The sequence below is a fragment of the Takifugu rubripes genome, chromosome 11, assembly GCF_901000725.2.
Source record: "Takifugu rubripes chromosome 11, fTakRub1.2, whole genome shotgun sequence".
In the NCBI taxonomy this organism is placed as follows: domain Eukaryota; kingdom Metazoa; phylum Chordata; class Actinopteri; order Tetraodontiformes; family Tetraodontidae; genus Takifugu; species Takifugu rubripes.
Window position 1 is genome coordinate 518,866 of NC_042295.1, and position 24,136 is coordinate 543,001.

Genomic DNA, 24,136 nt, shown 5'->3' on the forward strand with positions numbered 1-24,136 from the left:
TCTCCTCTCCTCTCCTCTCCTCTCCTCCCTCCCTCTCCCTCTCCGGAGATCAGACAGACGAGGCTAAATGTTGGGCCACCTGTGTGGGATGAGAGGTTCTGGAACTGCTCTGGTGGTTCTGGAGCTCCTCTGGTGGTTCTGGAGCTGCTCTGGTGGTTCTGGAGCTCCTCTGGTGGTTCTGGAGCTCCTCTGGTGGTTCTGGAGCTGCTCTGGTGGTTCTGGAGCTCCTCTGGTGGTTCTGGAGCTCCTCTGGTGGTTCTGGTGCTGCCTGGTCTCACTGTCACTTCCTCCAAACGCTGTTGCTGATTCCTGAAGTGGGAAGATGCTCAGACGAGCTCCACTGTGGCTCCGTGGAGGTTCTCCAGGTTCTGACTGCAGGCGTCCTGAGATGTTTGGGCTGAGCAGAACCAGTGCTGGCAGCAGCTGATGCTACAGACCGTTGTGCTAGCGCCCCGCTCACCCTCCCAAGGTGTGGGAGCGGGGAGGCGTGTCCAGGACAGGTGGAACCTTCCTCCGCTGGTACCTGGAGGTTCTCCAGACCCGCTGATCCAAACTCTCTCTTCTCTCCGCAGGAGGACGATGCTGATTATTGTTCCCCCGAGGAGCAGTTCTCCACCCTGACCTCCATGACCTGAGAGCGGCGCCAGAGGAGCAACCGAGCCAGAGCGAGGGCAGACGGCGAGGAAGGAGACACCTTTTGTCGTTGTTGGTTTCCTTTTTCAAAATGGCGGCAGCTGAGACTGATGCGGCGCCGGTGGTCCAGGAGGACGGGAAGACCACAGAGATCAAAGCGGCGGAAGCCGAGCAGTCGGCGAACGCCACCAACTCAGAGACTGTGGAGACGGTTGCTAACGACGGCGTCGACGGCGACGCTGCCGACAACAAAGAGACTGTTAATAACGACGGCGCGGCGGCGGGGCCGGAGGAGGGGGAGGGGCCAATGGCGAGCGGGGACGCAGCAGCCCCACAGGAAAACACTGCCGAACCCAAAACCTCCCTCCTGGACTCCTTCCTCAACAAGAGTGGTCTTGGGAAGGTGATGGCGGGAAGGAAGAAGAAGGAGCAGAGCGGCGGCGGCGCCGGGGGGGGGCGGAGACGAGACGGCTCCCGAGGGAGGGGAGAAAGAGGGCGAGAAAGGAGCCGAGGAAGGAGAGGAAGCGGAGGGAAAAACAGCGCCGCAAAATGGAGAGGAGGAGGAGAACAAGGCGGAGAAGGCCAAAGGGGCGGAGCCAAAATCCACAGTCCGGGATCGGATCAGGAAGCCGGTGGCCAAGATTTTCTCCCATCGTAGCAACGAGAAAAAAGATGGCGCCCTGGCAGAGAGCCAGAAGCCGGTCAAGGTCCGGTCGAAGTCCCTGGACCGGCTGGAAGATCCGGAAGCACTTAACGCCATGGTGGAGGCGGCCGGCGAGGAGGGCGGAGCTTCGGCGGAGGCGGAAGGGGACCAGAAGGCCTCAGCAAGCACCAAGCACATGAAGCGCTGGCACTCCTTCAAGAAGATGATGGCTCAGAAGACGCACAAAAAGAGCGGCGCCGGCGGCGGTGGCGGCGGCGGCGAGGAGCGGGAGGAGGGGGCGGAGGGAGAAAGTGGCGGCAGAGACTCGTCCACGCTGGACTCCAAAGACTCCGGCCAGCAGAAGAGGTGGAAGCTGAAGCGCTCCTGGACCTTCCAGGGCCTGAAACGGGACTCCTCCATCACGGGCATCAGCGGCAAGGCCAAGGACCCCGGCGACAACGCCAAAACGGAGGAGCCGGCGGAGGGTGGCGAGGAGGCGAAGGATGAGGGCGGGGCCAAGGAGGCCGAGGGAGAGGACGAGAAGGAGAAGGACGAGGGGGGCGAAGAGGAGAAGGGGGCGGGAGGAGGCACAGTGACGCAGCACGCCAACGAGATCTGGACGTCCTTCAAGAAACGCGTCATTCCCAAGTCCAAACGCGCCAACACGGAGTGCGCCCCCAGTGGCGAGGAGGACGCCACTGCGGCCGCCGCCTCAGGTGAGGCTCACGCCGCTCCGTCATTGGCCCAGACGTGACTGACCCGCCCCTCCATTCATCACAGTGACGCCTTTCTTGTTGTTGACTCTGCAGGGGAGGAGCCAGCCGAGGACGGAAAAGACGGAAAGTCGGCCAAGGCCAAGCGCTCCCACTTCGGCCGCGCCGTCTCCCTGAAGAACTTCATCATGCGGAAGGGTAAGTCCACCAGCGTCGACCTGGGAGAGGGGGCCAAGGAGGAGCACGAGGGGGCCAAGGAGGAGCACGAGGGGGCCAAGGAGGAGGACGAGGGGGCCAAGGAGGAGCACGAGGGGGCCAAGGAGGAGCACGAGGGGGCCAAGGAGGAGCACGAGGGGGCCAAGGAGGAGCACGAGGGGGCCAAGGAGGGAGGCGCAGGGGCAGAAGCAGGCGGCGCCGAAGGCCAGGCCGAGGCCACGCCCCCCGAGGAGACCAACGCCAGCCATGGCGTGGAGGAGGAGGAGAAAACGGCGGAGGCGGAGACGCCGAGCAAGGCCGCCGTGACCAACGGGGAGAACAGCTGCTCCAACGGCACGGCCGAGGTGGAGCACGCCACAAACAATCACCAGGAGGAGGAGAAAAGTGCGGGCAGCCCTGTGAAGAAGGTCAAGGAGGCGGGAGCCAAGGACGACGCCAACGCCACCATCATCAACGCCACGGCGGCGGTGAACAGCGGTGAGTCAGAGCTGGACGCCGGCGGCAGCCGCCAGGAGGACGCTAACGACAGGCGCGTGCTAACAAACCTCGGCTGTAGACCAGCCTGTCAGCAGCCTGAGCTAGCATACGCGGTTAGCAGGGGGGGGGGGCGGTGAGGCAGGGAGGGCTGAGTCATGTGACCAGAGTGAGAGAGCAGGAGAGGAGGAGGAGGAGGAGGAGCAGGCGAAGAGGAGGGAACTCCGTGACGCCGCCGTGGCTATCGTTCAAAACGTGATGTCAGCAGCGGCCGACCAGCTAGAGAGGGAGATGTGTCCGGACAACGGCCTGAATGGCTGTTACCATGGCGACATGTGACACACACACACACACGTTCAACACGTGCCAAATGGAATGCTAAGCACATATTAGCCTACAAGCTAATGCAAATATATCTTAGTGAAGATTAGCTCGTTTGTTTGTGTTGCATGAGTTTGTTGGGATCCACGTGTTCAAATCCAAGCTTCAAGGTTTGCCTAGCTTAGCATAAGGCTTGAAAGGAAACAGTTATCATTACGGTTGGTTGAGAGGGGAGGGGCTTAAGTGCAGCGCCGCCTGCCACCAGGGGGCGCTGCCACGCTCTGCCATTGTATCAATCAGTCATAGCTGATGGTGTCTTAGGCTAGCTGCTTCCAGTCATTGTGCTAAGCTAGGCTAATCCCACACTACCTCTGATAGCACAGTGAAACCATGTAGCAACACAACTAGCTTGTTGACCGGCAACATATCAAACACCGGGGGGGGGGCAAAGACATGCTGCCCCCCTGTGGGGGGGGGGGGGGGGGGGGAGAAGATGACCTCTGACCTCTGCACCCCCGTCTTAACTAGCTTTAGCTTAGCTAGGTAGCGCAGGATTAGCAAGGAAACGAGCGAGCGAGAGGGTTCGAGAGGGTTTATGATGGGATGGAGGACAGGTGGACGGATGAGACTGTTTATGATGGGATGGAGGACAGGTGGACGGATGAGACTGTTTATGATGGGATGGAGGACAGGTGGACGGAGAGTCCGTTTATGATGCACAATATTGATCGTTCCGGAGTTTTTTCCCATTTTTAATTATGTTTCCGGTCTCTTCTGTTATCATTTACCAGACTAAAAGGCGGGCGGCCCCACAGAGGATTAGAACTGGCCGGGATTGGCTGAGCACGGAGCGCTAAGCCCCTCCCCCTTCTCCCACCTCCTGAATAACCATCAGCAGAGCGAGCGAGCGAGCGAGAGAGAGAGAGAGAGAGGATGAGATTCCCGTAGATGAGAATTCCCTCAGAAAGCAATAATTCCGCCCTCCATCTCCTCCATCTCCTCCATCTCCTCCATCTCCTCCTTCTTTTCCCCTCTGTAAATTTTATATTGTCTTAAAGAGATAAAAAAAATGCCCCCCCCGTCGCCCCCCCCACCACCTCCTGATTGGTGGAATTAAAGAATAAAAAAGAATAAAAAAAGACTTAGTTTTCTATTGATGGCCATCTTGGTTGGTAGACCCCCCCCAGCGTACCCCCCCAGTAGATATTTGACAGCAGCAGCGCCCCCCCAGGACTGCCCCCCCCCACCAGGACCATCCCCAGGACCGCCCCCCCCAGGACTGTCCCCCCCATTCAGGACCATCCACAGGACCGCCCCCCCCCAGGACTGTCCCCCCCATTCAGGACCATCCCCAGGACCCCCCCCCCCAGGACCGTCCCCAGGACCCCCCCCCCCCCAGTGTTCCTGTGTCCTGCCAAAGTTTAAAAGTAACGTTTGGTGTCATTGAACCTTTCTGAAATTCCGACTGGTGTTGAAATTAAGACTTTAAATGTCTGAAATTCCTTTAATCTGTGTAACAAAATATTTATTGTTACTTTTTTTTAATCAATATTTTCTCACATCAAAGCTGAAAATGTTTCAGGATTTTAGTTCTAAAATGTTCATTTCAGAATCTGGACAGAAGTTTCTGTCCCCCCCCCCCCCCCCGACCACATGCTGTAATTAAAATAATCAGAATCATAACGATGATGATGATGATGATGATGATGAAGATGTTCTGTTGGTCTCACGTCTGCTAGCAACTGTCAACAGTATTTCAATAAAGATTAAAACTAACAACTAATCTGCTCATTATTCTCTATTTTCATCGGGATGCACGAGTGTGTGTGTGTGAGAGAGTGTGTGTGTGAGAGAGAGTGTGTGAGAGAGAGCGTGTGTGTGTGTAAGAGAGTGTGTGTGTGAGAGTGTGTGTGTGTGAGGGAGAGTGTGTGTGTGTGTAAGAGAGTGTGTGTGAGAGAGAGTGTGTGTGTGAGAGAGAGTGTGTGTGTGTGAGAGAGTGTGTGTGTGAGAGAGAGTGTGTGAGAGAGAGCGTGTGTGTGTGTAAGAGAGTGTGTGTGTGAGAGTGTGTGTGTGTGAGGGAGAGTGTGTGTGTGTGAGAGAGTGTGTGTGTGAGAGAGAGTGTGTGAGAGAGAGCGTGTGTGTGTGTAAGAGAGTGTGTGTGTGAGAGTGTGTGTGTGTGAGGGAGAGTGTGTGTGTGTGTAAGAGAGTGTGTGTGAGAGAGAGTGTGTGTGTGAGAGAGAGTGTGTGTGTGAGAGAGAGTGTGAGAGAGTGTGTGTGTGTGAGAGAGTGTGTGAGAGAGAGCGTGTGTGTGTGTAAGAGAGTGTGTGTGTGAGAGTGTGTGTGTGTGAGGGAGAGTGTGTGTGTGTGTGAGGGAGAGTGTGTGTGAGGGAGAGTGTGTGTGTGTGTGAGGGAGAGAGTGTGTGTGTGTGTGAGGGAGAGAGAGAGAGTGTGTGTGTGAGGGAGAGAGTGTGTGTGTGTGTGAGGGAGAGTGTGTGTGTGTGTGAGGGAGTGTGTGAGGGAGAGAGTGTGTGTGTGTGGGAGAGTGTGTGTGTGTGTGAGGGAGAGAGAGAGAGTGTGTGTGTGAGAGTGTGAGGGAGAGAGAGAGAGTGTGTGTGTGAGAGTGTGAGGGAGAGAGAGAGAGTGTGTGTGTGAGGGAGAGAGTGTGTGTGTGTGTGAGGGAGAGTGTGTGTGTGTGTGAGGGAGAGAGAGAGAGTGTGTGTGTGAGGGAGAGAGTGTGTGTGTGTGTGAGGGAGAGTGTGTGTGTGTGAGGGAGTGTGTGAGGGAGAGAGTGTGTGTGTGAGGGAGAGAGTGTGTGTGTGTGAGGGAGAGAGTGTGTGTGTGAGGGAGAGTGTGAGGGAGAGAGTGTGTGTGTGAGGGAGAGTGTGAGGGAGAGAGTGTGTGTGTGTGAGGGAGAGTGTGAGGGAGAGAGTGTGTGTGTGAGGGAGAGTGTGAGGGAGAGAGTGTGTGTGTGTGAGGGAGAGTGTGAGGGAGAGAGTGTGTGTGTGTGAGGGAGAGTGTGAGGGAGAGAGTGTGTGTGTGGGAGAGAGAGTGTGTGTGTGTGGGAGAGAGAGTGTGTGAGAGAGAGTGTGTGAGAGAGAGCGTGTGTGTGTGTAAGAGAGTGTGTGTGTGAGAGTGTGTGTGTGTGTGAGAGCGTGTGTGTGTGTGTGAGTGTGTGTAAGAGAGTGTGTGTTTGTGTAAGTGTGTGTGTGTAAGAGTGTGAGAGTGTGTGTGTGTGTGTGTAAGAGAGTATGTGTGTGTGAGAGAGTGTGTGTGTGAGAGAGAGAGTGTGTGTGAGAGAGAGTGGGCGGGGCTTCATAACACCAGCCGCTCAATTTATATTGATAATCTCATCCTGTTACGCAAGAGAGAAAAATACTGAGATTTCCCATATTAGAGTAGACGAGTGTGTGTATGTGTGTGAGGGAGAGTGTGTGTGTGTGTGAGGGAGAGTGTGTGTGTGTGTGAGGGAGAGTGTGTGTGTGTGTGAGGGAGAGTGTGTGTGTGTGTGAGGGAGAGAGTGTGTGTGTGTGTGAGGGAGAGAGAGAGAGTGTGTGTGTGAGGGAGAGAGTGTGTGTGTGTGTGAGGGAGAGTGTGTGTGTGTGTGAGGGAGTGTGTGAGGGAGAGAGTGTGTGTGTGTGGGAGAGTGTGTGTGTGTGTGAGGGAGAGAGAGAGAGTGTGTGTGTGAGAGTGTGAGGGAGAGAGAGAGAGTGTGTGTGTGAGAGTGTGAGGGAGAGAGAGAGAGTGTGTGTGTGAGGGAGAGAGTGTGTGTGTGTGTGAGGGAGAGTGTGTGTGTGTGTGAGGGAGAGAGAGAGAGTGTGTGTGTGAGGGAGAGAGTGTGTGTGTGTGTGAGGGAGAGTGTGTGTGTGTGTGAGGGAGTGTGTGAGGGAGAGAGTGTGTGTGTGAGGGAGAGAGTGTGTGTGTGTGAGGGAGAGAGTGTGTGTGTGAGGGAGAGTGTGAGGGAGAGAGTGTGTGTGTGTGAGGGAGAGTGTGAGGGAGAGAGTGTGTGTGTGAGGGAGAGTGTGAGGGAGAGAGTGTGTGTGTGTGAGGGAGAGTGTGAGGGAGAGAGTGTGTGTGTGAGGGAGAGTGTGAGGGAGAGAGTGTGTGTGTGTGAGGGAGAGAGTATGTGTGTGAGGGAGAGAGTGTGTGTGTGTGAGGGAGAGTGTGAGGGAGAGAGCGTGTGTGTGAGGGAGAGTGTGAGGGAGAGAGTGTGTGTGTGTGAGGGAGAGTGTGAGGGAGAGAGTGTGTGTGTGTGAGGGAGAGTGTGAGGGAGAGAGTGTGTGTGTGAGGGAGAGTGTGTGTGTGTGTGAGGGAGAGAGTGTGTGTGTGTGAGGGAGAGTGTGTGTCTGGCTGCACATCTGTGCGCGCTAACGTTAGCCTGTAGTCAGAACCTGCTCTTCCATGTTGGATCTGCAGCTCCTGCAGCGTGTGGGTGACCCGACTGGGCTCCATCCCATAATGGCTCCCAACGCCACGGCTGGTACCTGTCAAGCCTCGGTCCGTTCCCTCGGTGTGGTTCTGATGGGCAGCAGAAGCCCGGACCTCTGGGCTGAGGGTCAGCTGGTTCGGCTCCACTGCAGAGCCCACTGAGGGCGGAGCGGCTCCGCCCCCAGGCTCCGCCCACCGGTTGTTCCGCCACGCCCCCGGGGCTCCGCCCACGCCCCCCAGGGGTGGTCTCGTCTCCTCTTCCTCCCCTCTTCATCCCTCCAGGGCCTCGGGGAGGGGGCACCTATGGGTGAAGGCCAGCCCCCCACCAGCTCACCTCAGGGTCCTGTGTGAGCGTTTGTGGGTTCAGTACCTTGCTCAAGGGTACCTGGGCAGTGTTCTGGCCCCTCCCCCTACTAGTAGAACACCTGCCATGCTTTGTCTGCCCTGGGGGTGGAACCGACAACCCTCCGCCCTCGGACCAGCTCCAACTGGTTAGCTAGCATGTTTCTATGGGTAGAACTTCTAACCCGCTAACCCCAGTGGGGGGGGGGGGGCCTCCGTCCAAAGGGCTGTTTGAGGGGTCAGAGCTGGGTCAGGGGTCAGGGTGTCAATCAAAGTCCTCACAAAGGTAGAAGAGCAGGGATGTGTTTGTCCCTGTGGTTTAATGTTGAGTTTTACACACACACACACACACACTCTCTCTCTCACACACACACACACACACACACACAGAGCTGGCAACAGAACCAGTTTAATCTTCAGTAAAAATACAATTTTTCCAGTTTCTTGTATCAAAGGTTGAAACAGGATCAGAACTTCCACAAACATGAACTGTGTGTGCACGTGTGTGTGCACGTGCACACACACGTGCACGTGTGTGTGATTAAATCATGCCGACACTGCATCAAACACTCCTTTTCCTCATTGATCCACCCGTCTCTCCGCTTCTCCTTTAGCTCCTGCTTCACTCCATCTTTGACATCTCAAATTTGGTCGTCATGGCTTCCTGCGACACAGCAGACGTGAGGATTATTATTGGATGTTTGATGACGCTGCAGCCCCCCCTCCCCCCGGAGATGGAACCGAGCTGATCAGGTTTGATCCTGACGTCTCCCAACCTTCATCGCTCGGCTCGTTTCCCTTAATTAGGCGACTAATCAGGGATCAGCGTCACATCGTTAGCAACATCGTTAGCAACATCGTTAGCAACAACATCCCAAACATCAGACAGTTTCAGCTTAAACAGGCACGACTCAACTGGTCTCCTCATTTATGATCACTGATAAACTGTCGGGGCAGTTACGTAACCATGGCAACAGCTCAGGGCGGCGCGGGTTCTGTCGCCATCTGCTGGTCAGAATGCGAACTACAGGCAGGAAAAATGACGCGGGCACCGCCCGCGACCGCTCCAGGGATCAGGTTATTGGGGTAATGACGTCACAGTAGGACCGGACGGGGATGGATCTTCAACACAAACCTCATCAGAGTCCAGCAGGGGGGGCAGCGCTCTGTGGGGGACAGCGACAGCGTGAATGAGGCGGCGTGTGACCCAGAGGCGCCACAGAGGCGCCACAGCGGCGCCTCAGCGGCGCCACATCAGCACAGGGTGGAACTTACACGTCGGCCATAGAGGAGGGGATGTTGTCCTCCACCCACTTCAGATCCTCATCCTGAAGCAAGAACAACCCATCAGGACCTCAGGTGGGTCACGTGACCCGCGGTCTCACCTGAGCGGGCTCACTCACCACCTTGCTGGCCTTGGCGGCGCCGTTGCTCTCGTTCTTCATCCCTCTCATCTTCATCCCCTCTGCAGACACAAACATGAGCGTTTGAGAGGAAGCACAGAGCTCAGCGCTCCGAGAGGAGGAAAGCGTTCCCACCAAAGGCCTCGTTCATCACCGCTTCCTTCTCCTCTTCCTCGCTTTCTTCGTCCAGCAGAGGGCTGAAGGCAAACCTGCCAGAGACAAAGGGCTTTAACGGCCGAGCGCCAGAGGGACGCCAGAGGGGCGCCAGAGGGGCGCCAGAGGGGCGCCAGAGGGGCGCCAGAGGGGCGCCAGAGGGGCGCCAGAGGGACGCCAGAGGGACGCCAGAGGGGCGCCAGAGGGGCGCCAGAGGGGCGCCAGAGGGACGCCAGAGGGGCGCCAGAGGGACGCCAGAGGGACGCCAGAGGGACGCCAGAGGGGCGCCAGAGGGACGCCAGAGGGGCGCCAGAGGGACGCCAGAGGGGCGCCAGAGGGACGCCAGAGGGACGCCAGAGGGACGCCAGAGGGGCGCCAGAGGGACGCCAGAGGGGCGCCAGAGGGACGCCAGAGGGACGCCAGAGGGACGCCAGAGGGGCGCCAGAGGGACGCCAGAGGGGCGCCAGAGGGACGCCAGAGGGACGCCAGAGGGACGCCAGAGGGGCGCCAGAGGGACGCCAGAGGGGCGCCAGAGGGACGCCAGAGGGGCGCCAGAGGGGCGCCAGAGGGGCGCCAGAGGGACGCCAGAGGGGCGCCAGAGGGGCGCCAGAGGGACGCCGCCGCGGCGGCGGCTCCCACGCTACCTCTGGTTATTGAAGGACGGGCGCCACAGGAACATGATGACCAGCAGGATGATGGAGAAGAGGAAGGCCCAGAAGGCGTCGTTGAGCCACAGCTCCCTCCAGTCCTGCAGACACAGCGCCCATCACAACCCCCCCACAGGAAGAGCCCGACCCTCCGGAAGCTCCGCTACTTACAGACAGGCAGGAGGACATCCTGAAGGTCATCTTGGACCAGATGATGAAGATGACCGATGCTGAAAGGGGTGGTCAGAGGCGTGAGACAACAGAAACTCGCTGTGAGCAGATGTGCCAGCTGTGTTACCGATGACGGCGAAGATCAGCGTGCTGGTGAAGTGTCTGTAGAGCGAGAGCTTCACCACGTTCCTCCGCAGCCGCAGCAGCTTCATGGTCTGGGCCAGGCTCACGAAGATGTGGCAGCAGTCAAGGAGGGCAACCAGACAACCGGACGGGCCCACCCAAGAACCCCGGCCAGCACCACCCAGCAGCCCCACACACCTTTAGCTTCTCATTGTTTCTCAGCATATGTAGCAACAAGCTAACAGAACAGAAACACAGGTGGAACGCGTCTGTGGCCCGTCTGTGGCCCACAGAGAGGCGCAGTAGCGGATATCCACCAGCAGAGGGAGGAGTCGAGCACAGCCAGAGGGATAGCGGCCAAGAGGACGACGTCATCTTCAGCCTGGAGCAAAGAAAAGGGGGATGAAGGAGGGAAGAGCGGAAAAAGAGGAGCAGACAGACCCAAGGAGGAGCCGGGAGAAGCAGGAAGAGGGAGCCGAGTCCGCCAAAGACCTGGTGGAGGCGGCAGCACAGAAACTGAAGCCCCACAGCGCCCCCTAGTGGCCACAGGAAGCTCCCCTGGAGGTGCACCTGGGTGACCAGTGACCAGTTCAAAGGATATCCACCAGACAGCACAGGAGTCAATGAAGGCCAGCACAATATCACACAGAAGCATGCTGCTGTCAGAGCTGCCTCGTTCCTGGGGGGAGGTCACACACACTCAGACCAGGGGGCACGTGTGTGTGTGTGTGTGTGTGTGTGTGTGTGCACGTGTGTGCGCTCCTCACTGAGCTGACGCGCAGGATCCCCTCGATGATGGAGAACACCAGGTACAGCAGGCCGACGCCCACCACGCGGTGCAGCAGGGCGCCCAGGCGGGGCCTGCGGGGGGGAGAGGCCGGTCAGCTGACCAGCACTAACCAGCTGGTTAAGTTGCCTAACTCACTTCACGATCCCGTATCCCAGACTAGCGATGATCACCAGCACTCGGGCCAGAGTCCTCTTCAACGCCGACAGGGCCTCGGCGAACAGCAGCGCCCCCTGGACTGCAGGAGGACACACGGCGCCCGTCAACAGCCCGCCTCCCTCGGAACGCCACCACTCCCGTCCTACCTGACGAGCCGTCGTATCGGATGCTCTGGAACTCGGCGTAGTACACGGCCTTCTCCAGCATTCCCAGGAAGATGACTCCGCCGATCCAGAACTGGATCCTGAGCAGGTCCCTCCAGTAGCAGGAGGACAGGAGCAGCCAGACGGCCGCCATCAGCACGTACACGATGCACATGACCATGTAGAACTGCAACACACGGCAGCTGTGGGTGGGTTCAGCCGGGCCGGGCCGGACCGGAGCAGGCCGGACCGGCAGGACGTTCCAGACGTGTGTCCTTACCATCATCAGAGGCCACTCCGAGGCAGAGATGTAGTCGTGAGGACCCGTCATGCTGATCTGCACTGAAACACACGTGTCCCCACATCAGCTGCGTTTCACAGAGAGTGTGTGTGTGTGTGTGTGTGTGTGAGACTGACGCCGGAGCCTCCAGGGTTGTGAGGCCTCTGGAGGACGCTCCTTCCCGCTCAGCTCCTGGATGTGCAGGATGAACATGTACGGTCCGTCGTCCCAGCTCCGAGCAACAGCGTCGAAGTGAGGAGGCCTGGACGTCTGAGAGAGGACAGAGGTGGTGAGGAGCCCGGACACACCTGTACTGGGACGTCCACACACACACCTGTACTGGGACGTCCACACACACACCTGTACTGGGACGTCCACACACACACACCTGTACTGGGACGTCCACACACACACCTGTACTGGGACGTCCACACACACACCTGTACTGGGACGTCCACACACCTGTACTGGGACGTCCACACACACCTGTACTGGGACGTCCACACACCTGTACTGGGACGTCCACACACACACACCTGTACTGGAATGTCTTAACACACCTTTACTGGGACGTCTACACACACACACCTGTACTGGGACGTCTTAACACACCTGTACTGGAATGTCTTAACACACCTTTACTGGGACGTCCACACACACACACCTGTACTGGGACGTCTACACACACACACCTGTACTGGGACGTCTACACACACACACCTGTACTGGAATGTCTTAACACACCTTTACTGGGACGTCCACACACACACACCTGTACTGGGACGTCTACACGCACCTGTACTGGGACGTCCACACACACACACCTGTACTGGAATGTCTTAACACACCTTTACTGGGACGTCTACACACACACACCTGTACTGGGACGTCTTAACACACCTGTACTGGAATGTCTTAACACACCTTTACTGGGACGTCCACACACACACACCTGTACTGGGACGTCTACACACACACACCTGTACTGGGACGTCTACACACACACACCTGTACTGGAATGTCTTAACACACCTTTACTGGGACGTCCACACACACACACCTGTACTGGGACGTCTACACACACACACCTGTACTGGGACGTCCACACACACACACCTGTACTGGGACGTTCACACACACACACCTGTACTGGGACGTCTACACACACCTGTACTGGGACGTCTTAACACACCTTTACTGGGACGTCTTAACACACCTTTACTGGGACGTCGTCCTTCTTGTCTTCAGGACTCTTCTCTGCAGCCTGAAAACACCAACCAAAGACGTGTGTGTGACAGGAGGGAACGTGACACAGGTGACAAACGGGTCCGTTTAGTTCCTGGTCTCATCTGACAACACCGGCCCAGCACCAAACCAGTCAGACCAGTTCCCTGTGGTTGGACTGGGACCTCCTCAGCTCCACGCCCTCCAGGTTCTGGACCCAGCAGCCCCATTGAGGTCTGCAGGGTTCTGAAGGAGGATCAAGTACCTTGGGTTTGGGGGGGTCCACCTCGCGCCTCCTCCTGACGCTGGTGTGTTGAGCTGTGGTGGGCTGAGAGGACACAACACGGATCAGCGGTCGGGTCCAAATCAGCGAGTCCAAACCTCAAACATCAGGTGTTCTGCTCACCTGTGGAAGCTTCAGCTCCACCAGGTGTGTTGGCGTCTCAAAACGGTCCAGACCGAACTGGGACAGCACAGCAGACACTGGGGATCAGGGTGTGTGTGTGTGTGTGGGGGGGGGGGGTGTGTGGGTGTGGGGGTGTGTGTGTGTGGGGGGGGTGTGTATGTGGGTGTGTGTGTGTGTGTGTGGGGGGGGTGTGTATGTGGGTGTGTGTGTGTGTGTGTGGGGGGGGGTGTGTATGTGGGTGTGTGTGCGAGTGTGTGTGTGTGGGGGGTGGGGGTGTGTGTGTGTGGGTGGGGGGGGGTGTATGTGGGTGTGGGGGTGTGTGTGTGTGTGAGTGTGAGTGTGTGGGGGGTGGGTGTGGGGGGGGGGGGTGTATGTGGGTGTGTGTGTGTGTGTGTGGGGGTATGTGTGTGAGTGTGAGTGTGTGTGTGTGTGTGTGAGTGTGAGTGTGTGTGTGTGGGGGGTGGGGGTGTGTGTGTGTGGGGGGGAGTGTGTGGGGGGGGGTGGGGGTGTGTGTGTGTGTGGGGGAGTGTGTGTGGGTGTGTGTGTGTGTGTGGGGGGTGGGTGGGTGTGGGGGGGGTGTGTATGTGGGTGTGTGTGTGTGTGGGGGGGTATGTGTGTGAGTGTGAGTGTGGGGGTGTGTGTGTGTGTGAGTGTGAGTGTGAGTGTGTGGGGGGTGGGGGTGTGTGTGTGTGTGGGGGAGTGTGTGTGGGTGTGTGGGGGGGGGTGGGGGTGTGTGTGTGTGTGGGGGAGTGTGTGGGGGGGGGGGGGGGGTGTATGTGGGTGTGGGGGTGTGTTTGTGTGGGTGTGTGTATGTGTTTGTGCGGGTGTGTGTGTGTGGGTGTGTAGGTGGGTGTGTGTGTGTGTGTGTGTGTGTGTGTGTGTGTTACCATGTTAGGCTTGATGTGCGCCTGGCAGGTGAACGCAGGATATTGATGAAAGCTATAATATCCGTTCCCTCCAGGCTGTCTGACCTTTGGTGACCCAAAATAAAGTCCCACACTGGTGTCCTGGAAACACAACCAAATCAGATCTCTCTCACACACACACACACACACACACGCACACACACACACAGTTGTTGGGGTGTGTGTGTGTGGTTCCGTGTCGGAGCTGCGCCTCACGTTCAGGTTGATGACCTCATCGTAGCAGCGCGAGCTCCTCAGGTACCAGGAGACGTTGAGGTGGACAGGAAGTGATGCGTTACAGGTCCCTGAGAGGACTGCACACACACACACACACACACACACACACACACACACACACACACACACACACACACACACACACACACACACACACAAGGCTTGAGACCATGACAAGGAGCGGCTGAGCAAAGGCATCAGAACCGGGCTGTCGTGGCGCCCCCTGCTGGGTGGCACCGGTACCACTCACGTTTGAGGTGGACGATGGTGCCGTTGAAGAGCGTTTTAGTGAACCGGAAGTACTTCTGTTGCTGCAGCAGCTCCTGAAACACAACAAACCCAATCAGGACCGCTGGACTCCCAGGGTCCATGACTGCCGGGTCCAGGACGGGTCCAGTATACTGAGCTGTGAGGGCGTGTACCTGTGCTCGTGCACGTAAATGACATTTATACATCATTGATACATCCACTGTTGTCCGGTTCCGTCTCACGCACGTCTCAGAATATCTCCAGCACCGTTTTGACCCACTCTCTGACCCGCAGAACCCCAGAACTCCCGCAGAGACGCGTGCGCGGCTACGTTGGCGGAACTCACGCTGTCCACATCCAGGATCCACTTCCCGGCCTCGGATATCGCGCTGACCGGCCCGTTCTGTCCCGGCAGCAGCAACAGGAGCAGCGGCCAGGACCAGAGGCCCGGCCCGGTCCGACCCGGACCCGCAAAGCTCGCCATATGAGCCAGCAGCAGAACTCAGAACGCAGCGCTGGACCAGCTCACAGGACCGTCGCACTTCCGGGTTCCGGTTGTGACGCAGGCGGTTGACAGTGGGGTGAGGCGTTCACTGACCGTAGGACTTATGAGCTTCCGTCGTTTTGGGGGCTACCTCCTGTCCGAGGCCGGTGCCAGCTTCAGAACCTCTTCCTTACTGGATCCCTAAATCATTTTAATGACCCAGTAGAGGTCAGGAATTGGACAAACTCCCACCCGGACCCTCTGCAGAGCTCCAGACCAGCTTTTCCTCCCTCCCAGCATTCCCAGTTTCCTCAGTCCAGTGGTTTCTTTCCTCTGGTTCTGCTGCGTCCGGTTCGGACAGTACTCGCCCCCCAACCCTTCCTACTTCCTGTGCCAGTTTCTGCACTGTTGAGAGTAAAGTTAGATGAAGGAATAGCGACCCCCCCCCCTTTATCTGATCAATAAAGAGCAACAGTCTTATCCTTCTCTGATAATCACCTGACACACACACACGGGGTCCACGCGCAGCAGTAACATGAGTCACATGACAGATCAAAGGCCGCTTGGTCGCAGGTGGATCAATCGTCCTGTGTGATCGCCCACAGGTGAAACACACTCGAGTGCTCCACACCGCCCCCTGCTGGCTCTGCCCGCTATCGCGGATTATTCCCTAAAACTTAAACCATCATATTTTTAAACTTTCTGTCCCATGAAGCGACGTCATCTGTTCTTGTTCTGGTTGAATTTGATCACAAACGATACTTGGTGGTGGTGGTGGTGGTGAGGGGGGGGGGGGTTGGACCAGTCAGAACCCTGAACGCATCATGATCTGCACACAGGAGCCAGGTGACGTTAGGACCTGGAGGAGAACTCACTGAGTGCGTGTGTGTGTGTGTGTGCACGCGCCGGGCGGGGTTGCAATGAAAGAGAACCTGTTTTCGGACCCCCCCGGCCTGTCAGACGACCTGGGCGTGTTCGTCAGTCGGAGCTTCTGCTTCCTTTGGTGTCGTTTCGGTCTCCAGCAGCAGCAGAACGCAGAGGTGAGCGGAGAAACTCCACCGTGATCATCATTTTATAATGTTGTTTCAATGGTTGTCTGTGTGTGTGTGCGCGCGCGCGTGTGTACCGCGATACTGGACATATCAAGTTACGTTTTTCACGTTGTTGAACGGTGGAAAATTCCAATAATCAACTTTTCCAAGGATCGCACGTAGTGATGCGTTCAGGGGCTATGGAAAAACACCGTATCAGAGAGTTGCGCGAGCGGACAGGAGGTTCCCTGCTCAGAGGTTCTGCTCAGGGGTTCTGCTCAGGGGTTCTGCTGCTGAGACATGAGAGAGCAGAGTCAGAATCAGAACCTGACAGGGTTGTTGGACGGAAACATCTGAAGGATCAAACTCTCATTTCAGGTCTTTGATCTATCTTCAGCCGCCAACATGTTCCTGGTGCAGAGCTTCTTCAAAAAAGTCATTGATGTTGTGAGGTGGGAGAACCGAGACAACACCTGTGCTAAGCTAGGCTAGGCTAGGCTAGGCTAGGCTAATGGCTCATGGTTCTACTTTCTCCACAGTGACATCGATCCATCCCAGTTTCACCCCTCCGACCCAGTGAGTAGCAACGATGCTAACACCAGCAACGATGCTAACACCAGCAACGATGCTAACACCAGCAACCATGCTCACTCTGTGTGTGTGTGTGTGTGTGTGTGTGTGTGTGTGTGTGTGCAGCCGCCTCCTCGCCGACCTCTGAACTTTGCTGAAACACACGAGTCCGAGGAGGAGAAAAAGTACCGGAGACTTTTCAGTCAGCTGGCAGGAGACGTGAGTCCATCCCCTCATTCCAGTTTCATCTGGATTAGCTCTGGTTTTACACACACACACACACACGCACACACACACACACACACACACAGAGCTCTTGTTGTTTGCTCCTCCATCAGCTGCAGGGATGCTAACGTTAGCTTCCTAAAGAGCTTCAGTGGCTCTGGGTGCGTCCACTCACCCTCTGAATGATGTTTTCTGTGGTCGCTCGCCACACCTGCCTGAAGTCGGCCACATTCCAAACTCCGCCCACTTGCAGCGCAGGCGGGTCAGTCCGGGTCAGTCCGGGTCAGTCCCAGGACGCTGTCCTCTGTCCTCTGGGACGCATCCTGGGAGGTTTGAGACAACCACAAAGCTTTGTTGGGTCAACTTTTCCCAACAAACACAGAAAATGGTGCCGTCGTGCTGAGATTCCCAAACACACACACACACACACACACACACACACACACACACACACACACACACCATTCCTGCCATTCCCCGGCAGGGAGGAACTCGAGGCGTGAGTCATGGCTGGGGTGTGGGCACCAGTTTTACCAGAACTTTCATCTCTGGATCTTCTTCTAGAATCTCGGGGTGTGTGTGTGTGTGGGGGGGGTGTGTGTGTGTGTGTGTGTGTGTGTGTGTGTGTGTGTGTGTGTGTGTGTGTGTGTGGGGGTGTGTGTGTGGGTGTGTGTGTGTGTGGGTGTGTGTGTGTGTGGGGGTGTGTATGTGTGGGGGTGTGTGTGGGGGTGTGTGTGTGTGTGGGGGTGTGTGTGTGTGTGTGGGGGGGGGGGTTATGAGGTTATCCTGTGCTCTTCATCACGCGTGTGCTTCAGCAGGACATGGAGGTGAGTCCTACTGAGCTGATGGACATCCTCAACAAAATTGTTACCAAATGTGAGTCCACTTCGATTGGTTGATGTAAACAGGAAGTGATGCAACTGCCCGTCTGAACGCTTTGTTGTTTGTTTCAGTCGATAACATGAAGACTGACGGATTCAGCATCGAGTCGTGTCGCAGCATGGTCGCCGTCATGGACGTATCCTTCCACAGACCGCCGTGTGGCTCTGCTAACCCTGCTGCTAACCCTGCTGCTGCTGCTGCTAACCCTGCTGCTAACCCTGCTGCTGCTAACCCTGCTGCTAACCCTGCTGCTGCTAACCCTGCTGCTAACCCTGCTGCTAACCCTGCTGCTAACCCTGCTGCTGCTAACCCTGCTGCTAACCCTGCTGCTAACCCTGCTGCTAACCCTGCTGCTGCTGCTGCTGCTAACCCTGCTGCTAACCTAACCTGCTGCTAACCCTGCTGCTAACCCTGCTGCTGCTAACCCTGCTGTTAACCCTGCTGCTGCTGCTGCTAACCCTGCTGCTAACCCTGCTGCTGCTAACCCTACTGTTAACCCTGCTGCTGCTGCTGCTGCTAACCCTGCTGCTAACCCTGCTGCTAACCCTGCTGCTGCTAACCCTGCTGTTAACCCTGCTGCTGCTGCTGCTGCTAACCCTGCTGCTAACCCTGCTGCTGCTAACCCTACTGTTAACCCTGCTGCTGCTGCTGCTGCTAACCCTGCTGCTAACCCTGCTGCTGCTGCTGCTAACCCTGCTGCTAACGCTGCTGCTAACCCTGCTGCTAACCCTGCTGCTAACCCTGCTGCTAACCGCTCATAGCACACAGCACCATTCACACGCATCCCTGAGTCCCTGACAACATTCCGCATTATTTACTAGGGTATCTGTGACCTTTGACCCACATCTCCAGAGTGACAGTACAGGAAAACTGGGCTTCCAGGAGTTTATATACCTGTGGGGGAACATCAAGAAGTGGCAGGTGGGTGTGGCTACATCACCATGGCAACAGAGGCATTGTTGTCACGTTCTTAATGTCCAGCTGTTCTGTTGTTATAGTCGGTCTACGTGAAATATGACGCCGACGGCTCAGGTGTGATCAGCGCCCGCGAACTTCCTGGAGCCTTCCAGGCCGCAGGTGTGTGTGTGTGTGTGTGTGGGGGGGGGGGGGGGGGGGTCCGGCGAGTAAAGGTGAATTCTTCAGTACAATAATCCTCCAATCAACACGTGTGTGTGTGTGTGTGCACGTGCGCAGGCTTCCCTCTGAACGAGCAGCTCTACAAGATGATTGTGCGTCGCTACAGTGACGAGCACGAGAACATGGACTTTGACAACTTCATCGGCTGCCTCGTGCGGCTGGACGCGATGTGCCGTGAGTGTCTCCGTCCTCTGCTGTCCCTGAACGCAACATCTGTCCCATTCTGGCTGACGTGTGCGTGTGTGTGTGTGTGTGTGTGCGCAGGCGCCTTTAAGACTCTGGACAAAGACAACAACGGCTCCATCGAGCTGGACATTAAAGAGGTGAAACACGCTTCAACCGCTGTGTGAACTAGCCGCTAACGTTAGCTAGCGCCACGTGTGACGGACGTCCATGTCCAAGCGTGGTGCCGGCTGGAGGTCCAGATGTGCAGCTGGAGGTCCAGATGTGCAGCTGGAGGTCCAGATGTGCAGCTGGAGGTCCAGATGTGCAGCTGGAGGTGAGACAGCTGCAGATGTTGGCTGACTACAAACGTGCGCTGTCTGTTGCAGTGGCTGCAGCTCACCATGTACTCCTGAGGACGTGGACGCGTGCACCTCCACCACCTCCACGTGCACTAACAGCCAGAAACCTGGCGGTCTCCATGGTGACGGGTCCAGACGGCCAGGGCAGCGCTGAGCTCATTCCAACCCATCATGTGTAACCGGGACCAACCTGAACCTCCACGTTTGTGTGTGGCGCCTCCTGGTGGCGGCGCGTGGAACTGATTTATATATATGTTACTTTAATTTGGCTAAAAATCAGAAGTTTGAGTAAAATAAAGAATGTTGAAGTATTATGGGGTGTCGTTATTCCACTGGGGTTACCTTTTTTTTATTTTGTTTTTTCCCAACTCACCTTTGATTTAAATGCGATGAAATCAAACGGAAGTCGCTGATGGCGGCCATCGGCGTGCTCGTGCGCGTGTGTGGGCGCGCCGGTGTGAGGATGAGAGGGGCGGAGGCGACGCACAACAGGTGTGACGCGCAGCAGCTGCAGGACGGGAGCAAAGGAGCCGTTTAGGGATAAAAACCGAGCAGGTAAGTCCGCGGTTCCGTGGTTATGATGTCACACCGGAAGTGTTAAATTAGCCATTTGAGTCAGATAACGACTCTTTTACGCTAATGGGCGCTCGTGCGCGCTCGTGCTCGTGTTTGAATGCGTGATCGATCGTTTTAGGTCACAGCAATTAGCTCTGTGCCAATAAAGAATCTAATAAAGTGAAAATAGGCAATAAAAGCTTAAAAGTCACGGAAGTGCAGGTCCGGGGAGCCTCCGGGTGACGTCACAGCGCGCAGCAGGTGGCAGGAAGTGCTCGATGTTTGCTGGAGGTCAACACAGGTGTCCACCCTGCTCCTGTCTGTCTGCCTGTCTGTCTGTCTGTCTCTCTGTCTGCCTGCCTGTCTGTCTCTCTGCCTGCCTGTCTGTCTGTCTGCCTGTCTGTCTCTCTGCCTGTCTCTGTCTGCCTGTCTGTCTGCCTGTCTCTCTCTGTCTGTCTGTCTGTCTGTCTGTCTGCCAAGGCAAAAAAAACTAGAAGAAATATTCAAAAGATCATTTAGCTGAAACTGAGCTCTCTCTTCCTCCCTCTCTCTCTCACACTATCACACACCCTCACACACCCTCACACACACCCACACACTCTCACACCCTCTCACACACCCACACACTCTCACACACACCCACACACCCATCCTCACACACCCACACACACCCACACACTCTCACACCCTCTCACACACTCTCACACACCCTCACACACACCCACACACCCACACACTATCACACACCCTCACACACCCACACACTATCACACACCCTCACACACACCCCACACTATCACACACCCTCACACACACCCACACACTCTCACACACCCTCTCACACACCCACACACTCTCACACCCTCACACACACCCACACACTCTCACACATCCACACACCCTCTCACACACCCACACACCCTCTCACACACCCCTCACACACCCACACACTCTCACACCCTCACACACCCTCACACACACCCACACACCCTCACACACCCACACACCCTCACACACACCCACACACTCTCACACACCCACACACATCCTCACACACCCACACACCCCCATACACACCCACAAACATCCACACACATCCTCACACACCCTCTCACACACCCACACCCTCTCACACACCCACACCCTCTCACACACCCTCACACTCTCACACACCCTCACACACCCCCATACACACTTACAAACATCCACACACACCCTCTCACACACCCACACACTCTCACACACCCTCTCACACACCCACACACTCTCACACACCCACACACTCTCACACACACCCTCTCAGATGGCATCAGCCCCGCCCACTCTACCAGAGCAGGAGGAGCTTCAGAGGAGAGCCAATCAGGTGACAGATGAGGTGAGAGCATCAGCGAAGGAGAGGAGGTTGTGGGTTTGATTCTAGTACGAGTGAGTCATGGTGCTGCTGGTTACCATGGCGCCGGATGGGCAGCAACCCTCGGGGAGCTGGAGGAACTCACATGGAGACACACACACACACCCACACATCTACACACACACCTACACACACTCTCTCTCCTGCTGGGCTGTTTTAAAGGTCACAGGAGGTCGTTGGTCCCTCGCCACCTCCTCCGTCTCTGAAGATGGACTTGATGTTTACACATGAACACACACTTGGTCCTCACTATAACACATATTCAGGAGTCCTTTGTTTACCTGTTTACTCGTTTACCTGTTTTGCCTTTCATTAAAATGGCCTCTTTGATCCTTTTCCTTTCTTCCAGTCTCTGGAGAGCACGAGGAGGATGATGCAGCTAGTTGAGGAGGTAACCACATGGTTAGCGTGATGCTGGAGAACTTTAGCCGGTCCTAGTTGGTCTCAGGCTAACATGCGGAGGCTCCAGCCGGGATCCTGGTGGATCCCAGAGACCCGGACGGTGTCACCTGGACCCGGACCAGAATCAGTGGGAGCTCATTTCTGTTCTTCTGTGCAGAGCAAAGACGCTGGGATCAGGACTCTGGTCATGCTGGACGAACAAGGAGGTAAACAAGGAGTCCTCACAGAAAACCAGGAAGTCGCCAATCAGGAGAAACCTTTGTTAATTTCCTTTTTTCTAATTTGGTTTGATACAATGTAAAAACATTTTAAATTATAAACTTGTTCCAAGTGTTGTAAAAGTTTCTTTCTAGAGAAATGGATGAGTGGAAGAGTTGGTGCTGTGTGAGGTTAGCCACGGTTAGCCTCGGGTAACAAGGTTAGCCACGGTTAGCAAGGTTAGCCTAGGGTAACAAGGTTAGCCACGGTCACCAAGACAAGGTTACCCTCAGTTAACAAGGTTAGCCACGATCACCAAGGTTACAAGGTTAGCCTCGGTTAACAAGGGTAACAAGGTTAGCCACGGTTAGCCTCGGGTAACAAGGTTAGCCACGGTTAGCTAGGTTAGCCTCGGGTAACAAGGTTAGCCACGGTCACCAAGACAAGGTTACCCTCGGGTAACAAGGTTAGCCACGGTTAGCCTCGGGTAACAAGGTTAAAGATTAAGATTAAGATGTACTTTATTCATCCCCATAGGGAAATTAGCCACGGGTAACATGGCTAGCCTTGTGTAACAAGGTTAGCCACGGTTAGCCTCGGGTAACAAGGTTAGCCACGGTCACCAAGACAAGGTTACCCTCGGTTAACAAGGTTAGCCACGGTCACCAAGACAAGGTTACCCTCGGTTAACAAGGTTAACCACGGTCACCAAGGTTACCCTCAGTTAACAAGGTTAGCCACGGTCACCAAGGTTACAAGGTTAGCCTCAGTTAACAAGGTTAGCCACAGTCACCAAGGTTAGCGTAGGTTAACAAGGTTAGCCTCGGTTAGCCAGGGTTAGCCTTGTTTACCAAGGAGTCACCAGGCCTCTGTGAAGGTCCACATCCTGTGTTGTCTCAGAGCAGCTGGAGCGGATCGAGGAGGGTTTGGATCAGATCAACTCTGACATGAAGGAGGCGGAGAAGAACCTGACCGACCTGGACCGGTGCTGCGGCCTCTGCGCCTGTGACAAGTGGGTGCCGCTCAGCTCCACACGTTCGGATCAAAGGGTTCAGATCAAAGGTCAGGCTAACCGCGCCGTTGTGCCGTAGACTGAAGGCCTTTGAGGAGAGCGGCGCCTACAAGGCCGTGTGGGGCGGAGCCTCCAGCCAGGACGCCGTCGTCTCTAATCAGCCGCCGTCGACGCACGTCGTTGACGAGCGGGAGATCATGATCATGAGTGGGGGGTACATACGCAGGTGAGCACCACTCACTTCCTGTTCACCCGCAGACAAACCCAGACCCCCCTTCCAGGTCACGAAGGTCTCGCCGTGTTACAGAGTGACCCACGACGGGCGGGAGGACGAGATGGAGGAGAACCTGGCCCACGTGGGGAGCATCGTGGGGAACCTGAAGAGCATGGTCATCGACATGAGGAACGAGATCGACACGCAGAGAGACCAGATGGATCGCGTCCAGGGGAAGGTACGGCTCCCAAACACACCATCACCATGGTAACCACCCATCCTCTCCCTCTGCTTTCATCACTGCTTTGATCTCCCTCTCTCTGCAGGCCACTCTCAACGTGTCCCGCATCGACCACGCCAACCAGAAGGCGACCAACCTGATGAAGCGATAGCAACGTCCCCCCTCTGTCTTCTGCCTGCGTAGCAACATTGCCCCCCCAGCTACAGCCGGACCAGGGAGCTGCTCCGAAGCTCTCTGGCTCCACCAGGTGGCCTGGAGAGGAACTGGCTCCTCCAGGATTCAGGCGTGTTGGAGAAAAGTTGCCTTCAGATGTTTCCACACGCCTGTGTGATTTTAGCTTGTATGTAGCATGTTTGTTGAGCTACACGCGCAGGGTGGCAGGAAGCTCAGGCGCGATGACCTCCGACCTTCTCACGCCACGTTAGAAATTAGTACTTTGAGGGGTTATGGCGTGATTGTTGTGAACACTTGTGAATAAAATGTGTAAACAAGGTGAACTAATTATTGAGGTCATTGCTGGGAGGAATGTGGCCCGTTGGGCCCCTAATTAAACTGTTAATGGTGCAAAATTCGTGATTTTTTCGGACGGTGTATCG

The 24,136-nt window shown here is 56.3% G+C and overlaps 4 protein-coding genes and 1 long non-coding RNA gene across 7 annotated transcripts; 3 read left to right on the forward strand and 2 right to left on the reverse strand.

The window, feature by feature from the left end:
• Positions 1 to 552: 552 nt before the first annotated feature.
• LOC115251571 (ABC transporter F family member 4) lies at positions 553 to 4,238 on the forward strand. The gene is given in 4 exon segments (XM_029844352.1): positions 553 to 1,086; positions 1,088 to 1,992; positions 2,086 to 2,682; positions 3,792 to 4,238. Coding segments are annotated over 4 exon segments (1,869 nt in total). The 5' UTR covers positions 553 to 724; the 3' UTR covers positions 3,797 to 4,238.
• Positions 4,239 to 8,160: 3,922 nt separating this feature from the next.
• Positions 8,161 to 15,611, reverse strand: LOC101066087 (transmembrane protein 87A). 3 transcript variants are annotated; one of them, XM_029843540.1, is made up of 21 exons: positions 15,001 to 15,611; positions 14,656 to 14,728; positions 14,385 to 14,482; positions 14,151 to 14,270; positions 13,264 to 13,320; positions 13,123 to 13,185; positions 12,850 to 12,897; positions 11,771 to 11,903; positions 11,634 to 11,695; positions 11,357 to 11,540; positions 11,190 to 11,289; positions 11,032 to 11,125; positions 10,578 to 10,646; positions 10,269 to 10,377; positions 10,142 to 10,200; positions 9,968 to 10,071; positions 9,306 to 9,379; positions 9,171 to 9,232; positions 9,043 to 9,095; positions 8,903 to 8,933; positions 8,161 to 8,431 (listed from the first exon to the last, which is right to left on the reverse strand). In XM_029843540.1, exons 1-21 carry the CDS (start codon positions 15,136 to 15,138, stop codon positions 8,390 to 8,392), a joined length of 1,773 nt encoding a protein of 590 aa, XP_029699400.1. In that variant the 5' UTR covers positions 15,139 to 15,611; the 3' UTR covers positions 8,161 to 8,389. The 3 variants fall into 3 exon arrangements, with proteins under 3 accessions (XP_029699400.1, XP_029699399.1, XP_029699401.1); XM_029843539.1 differs by lacking the exon at positions 10,578 to 10,646 and adding an exon at positions 10,866 to 10,943 and having other exon boundaries at positions 15,001 to 15,603; XM_029843541.1 differs by lacking the exons at positions 10,578 to 10,646; positions 15,001 to 15,611 and adding exons at positions 10,866 to 10,943; positions 14,828 to 14,942.
• A 410-nt stretch (positions 15,612 to 16,021) lies between these two features.
• Positions 16,022 to 19,819, forward strand: LOC105418335 (calpain small subunit 1). Its single transcript, XM_029843543.1, has 11 exons — positions 16,022 to 16,178; positions 16,548 to 16,621; positions 16,709 to 16,745; positions 16,866 to 16,958; positions 17,783 to 17,840; positions 17,918 to 17,982; positions 18,699 to 18,767; positions 18,845 to 18,923; positions 19,041 to 19,157; positions 19,248 to 19,306; positions 19,535 to 19,819. The coding sequence occupies exons 1-11, from the start codon at positions 16,059 to 16,061 to the stop codon at positions 19,559 to 19,561; spliced, it is 798 nt and encodes a 265-aa protein (XP_029699403.1). The 5' UTR covers positions 16,022 to 16,058; the 3' UTR covers positions 19,562 to 19,819.
• Positions 19,820 to 19,880: 61 nt separating this feature from the next.
• On the reverse strand, positions 19,881 to 23,066 carry LOC115251407 (uncharacterized). The gene is made up of 4 exons (XR_003889956.1): positions 22,925 to 23,066; positions 21,771 to 22,024; positions 21,599 to 21,675; positions 19,881 to 20,015 (listed from the first exon to the last, which is right to left on the reverse strand). It is a non-coding gene; the product is annotated as an uncharacterized lncRNA (long non-coding RNA).
• LOC101077991 (synaptosomal-associated protein 25) lies at positions 19,944 to 24,037 on the forward strand. The gene is made up of 8 exons (XM_029843544.1): positions 19,944 to 20,062; positions 21,366 to 21,437; positions 21,823 to 21,864; positions 22,033 to 22,081; positions 22,974 to 23,085; positions 23,165 to 23,311; positions 23,393 to 23,537; positions 23,626 to 24,037. The coding sequence occupies exons 2-8, from the start codon at positions 21,366 to 21,368 to the stop codon at positions 23,689 to 23,691; spliced, it is 633 nt and encodes a 210-aa protein (XP_029699404.1). The 5' UTR covers positions 19,944 to 20,062; the 3' UTR covers positions 23,692 to 24,037.
• The last annotated feature ends 99 nt before the right edge of the window (positions 24,038 to 24,136 follow it).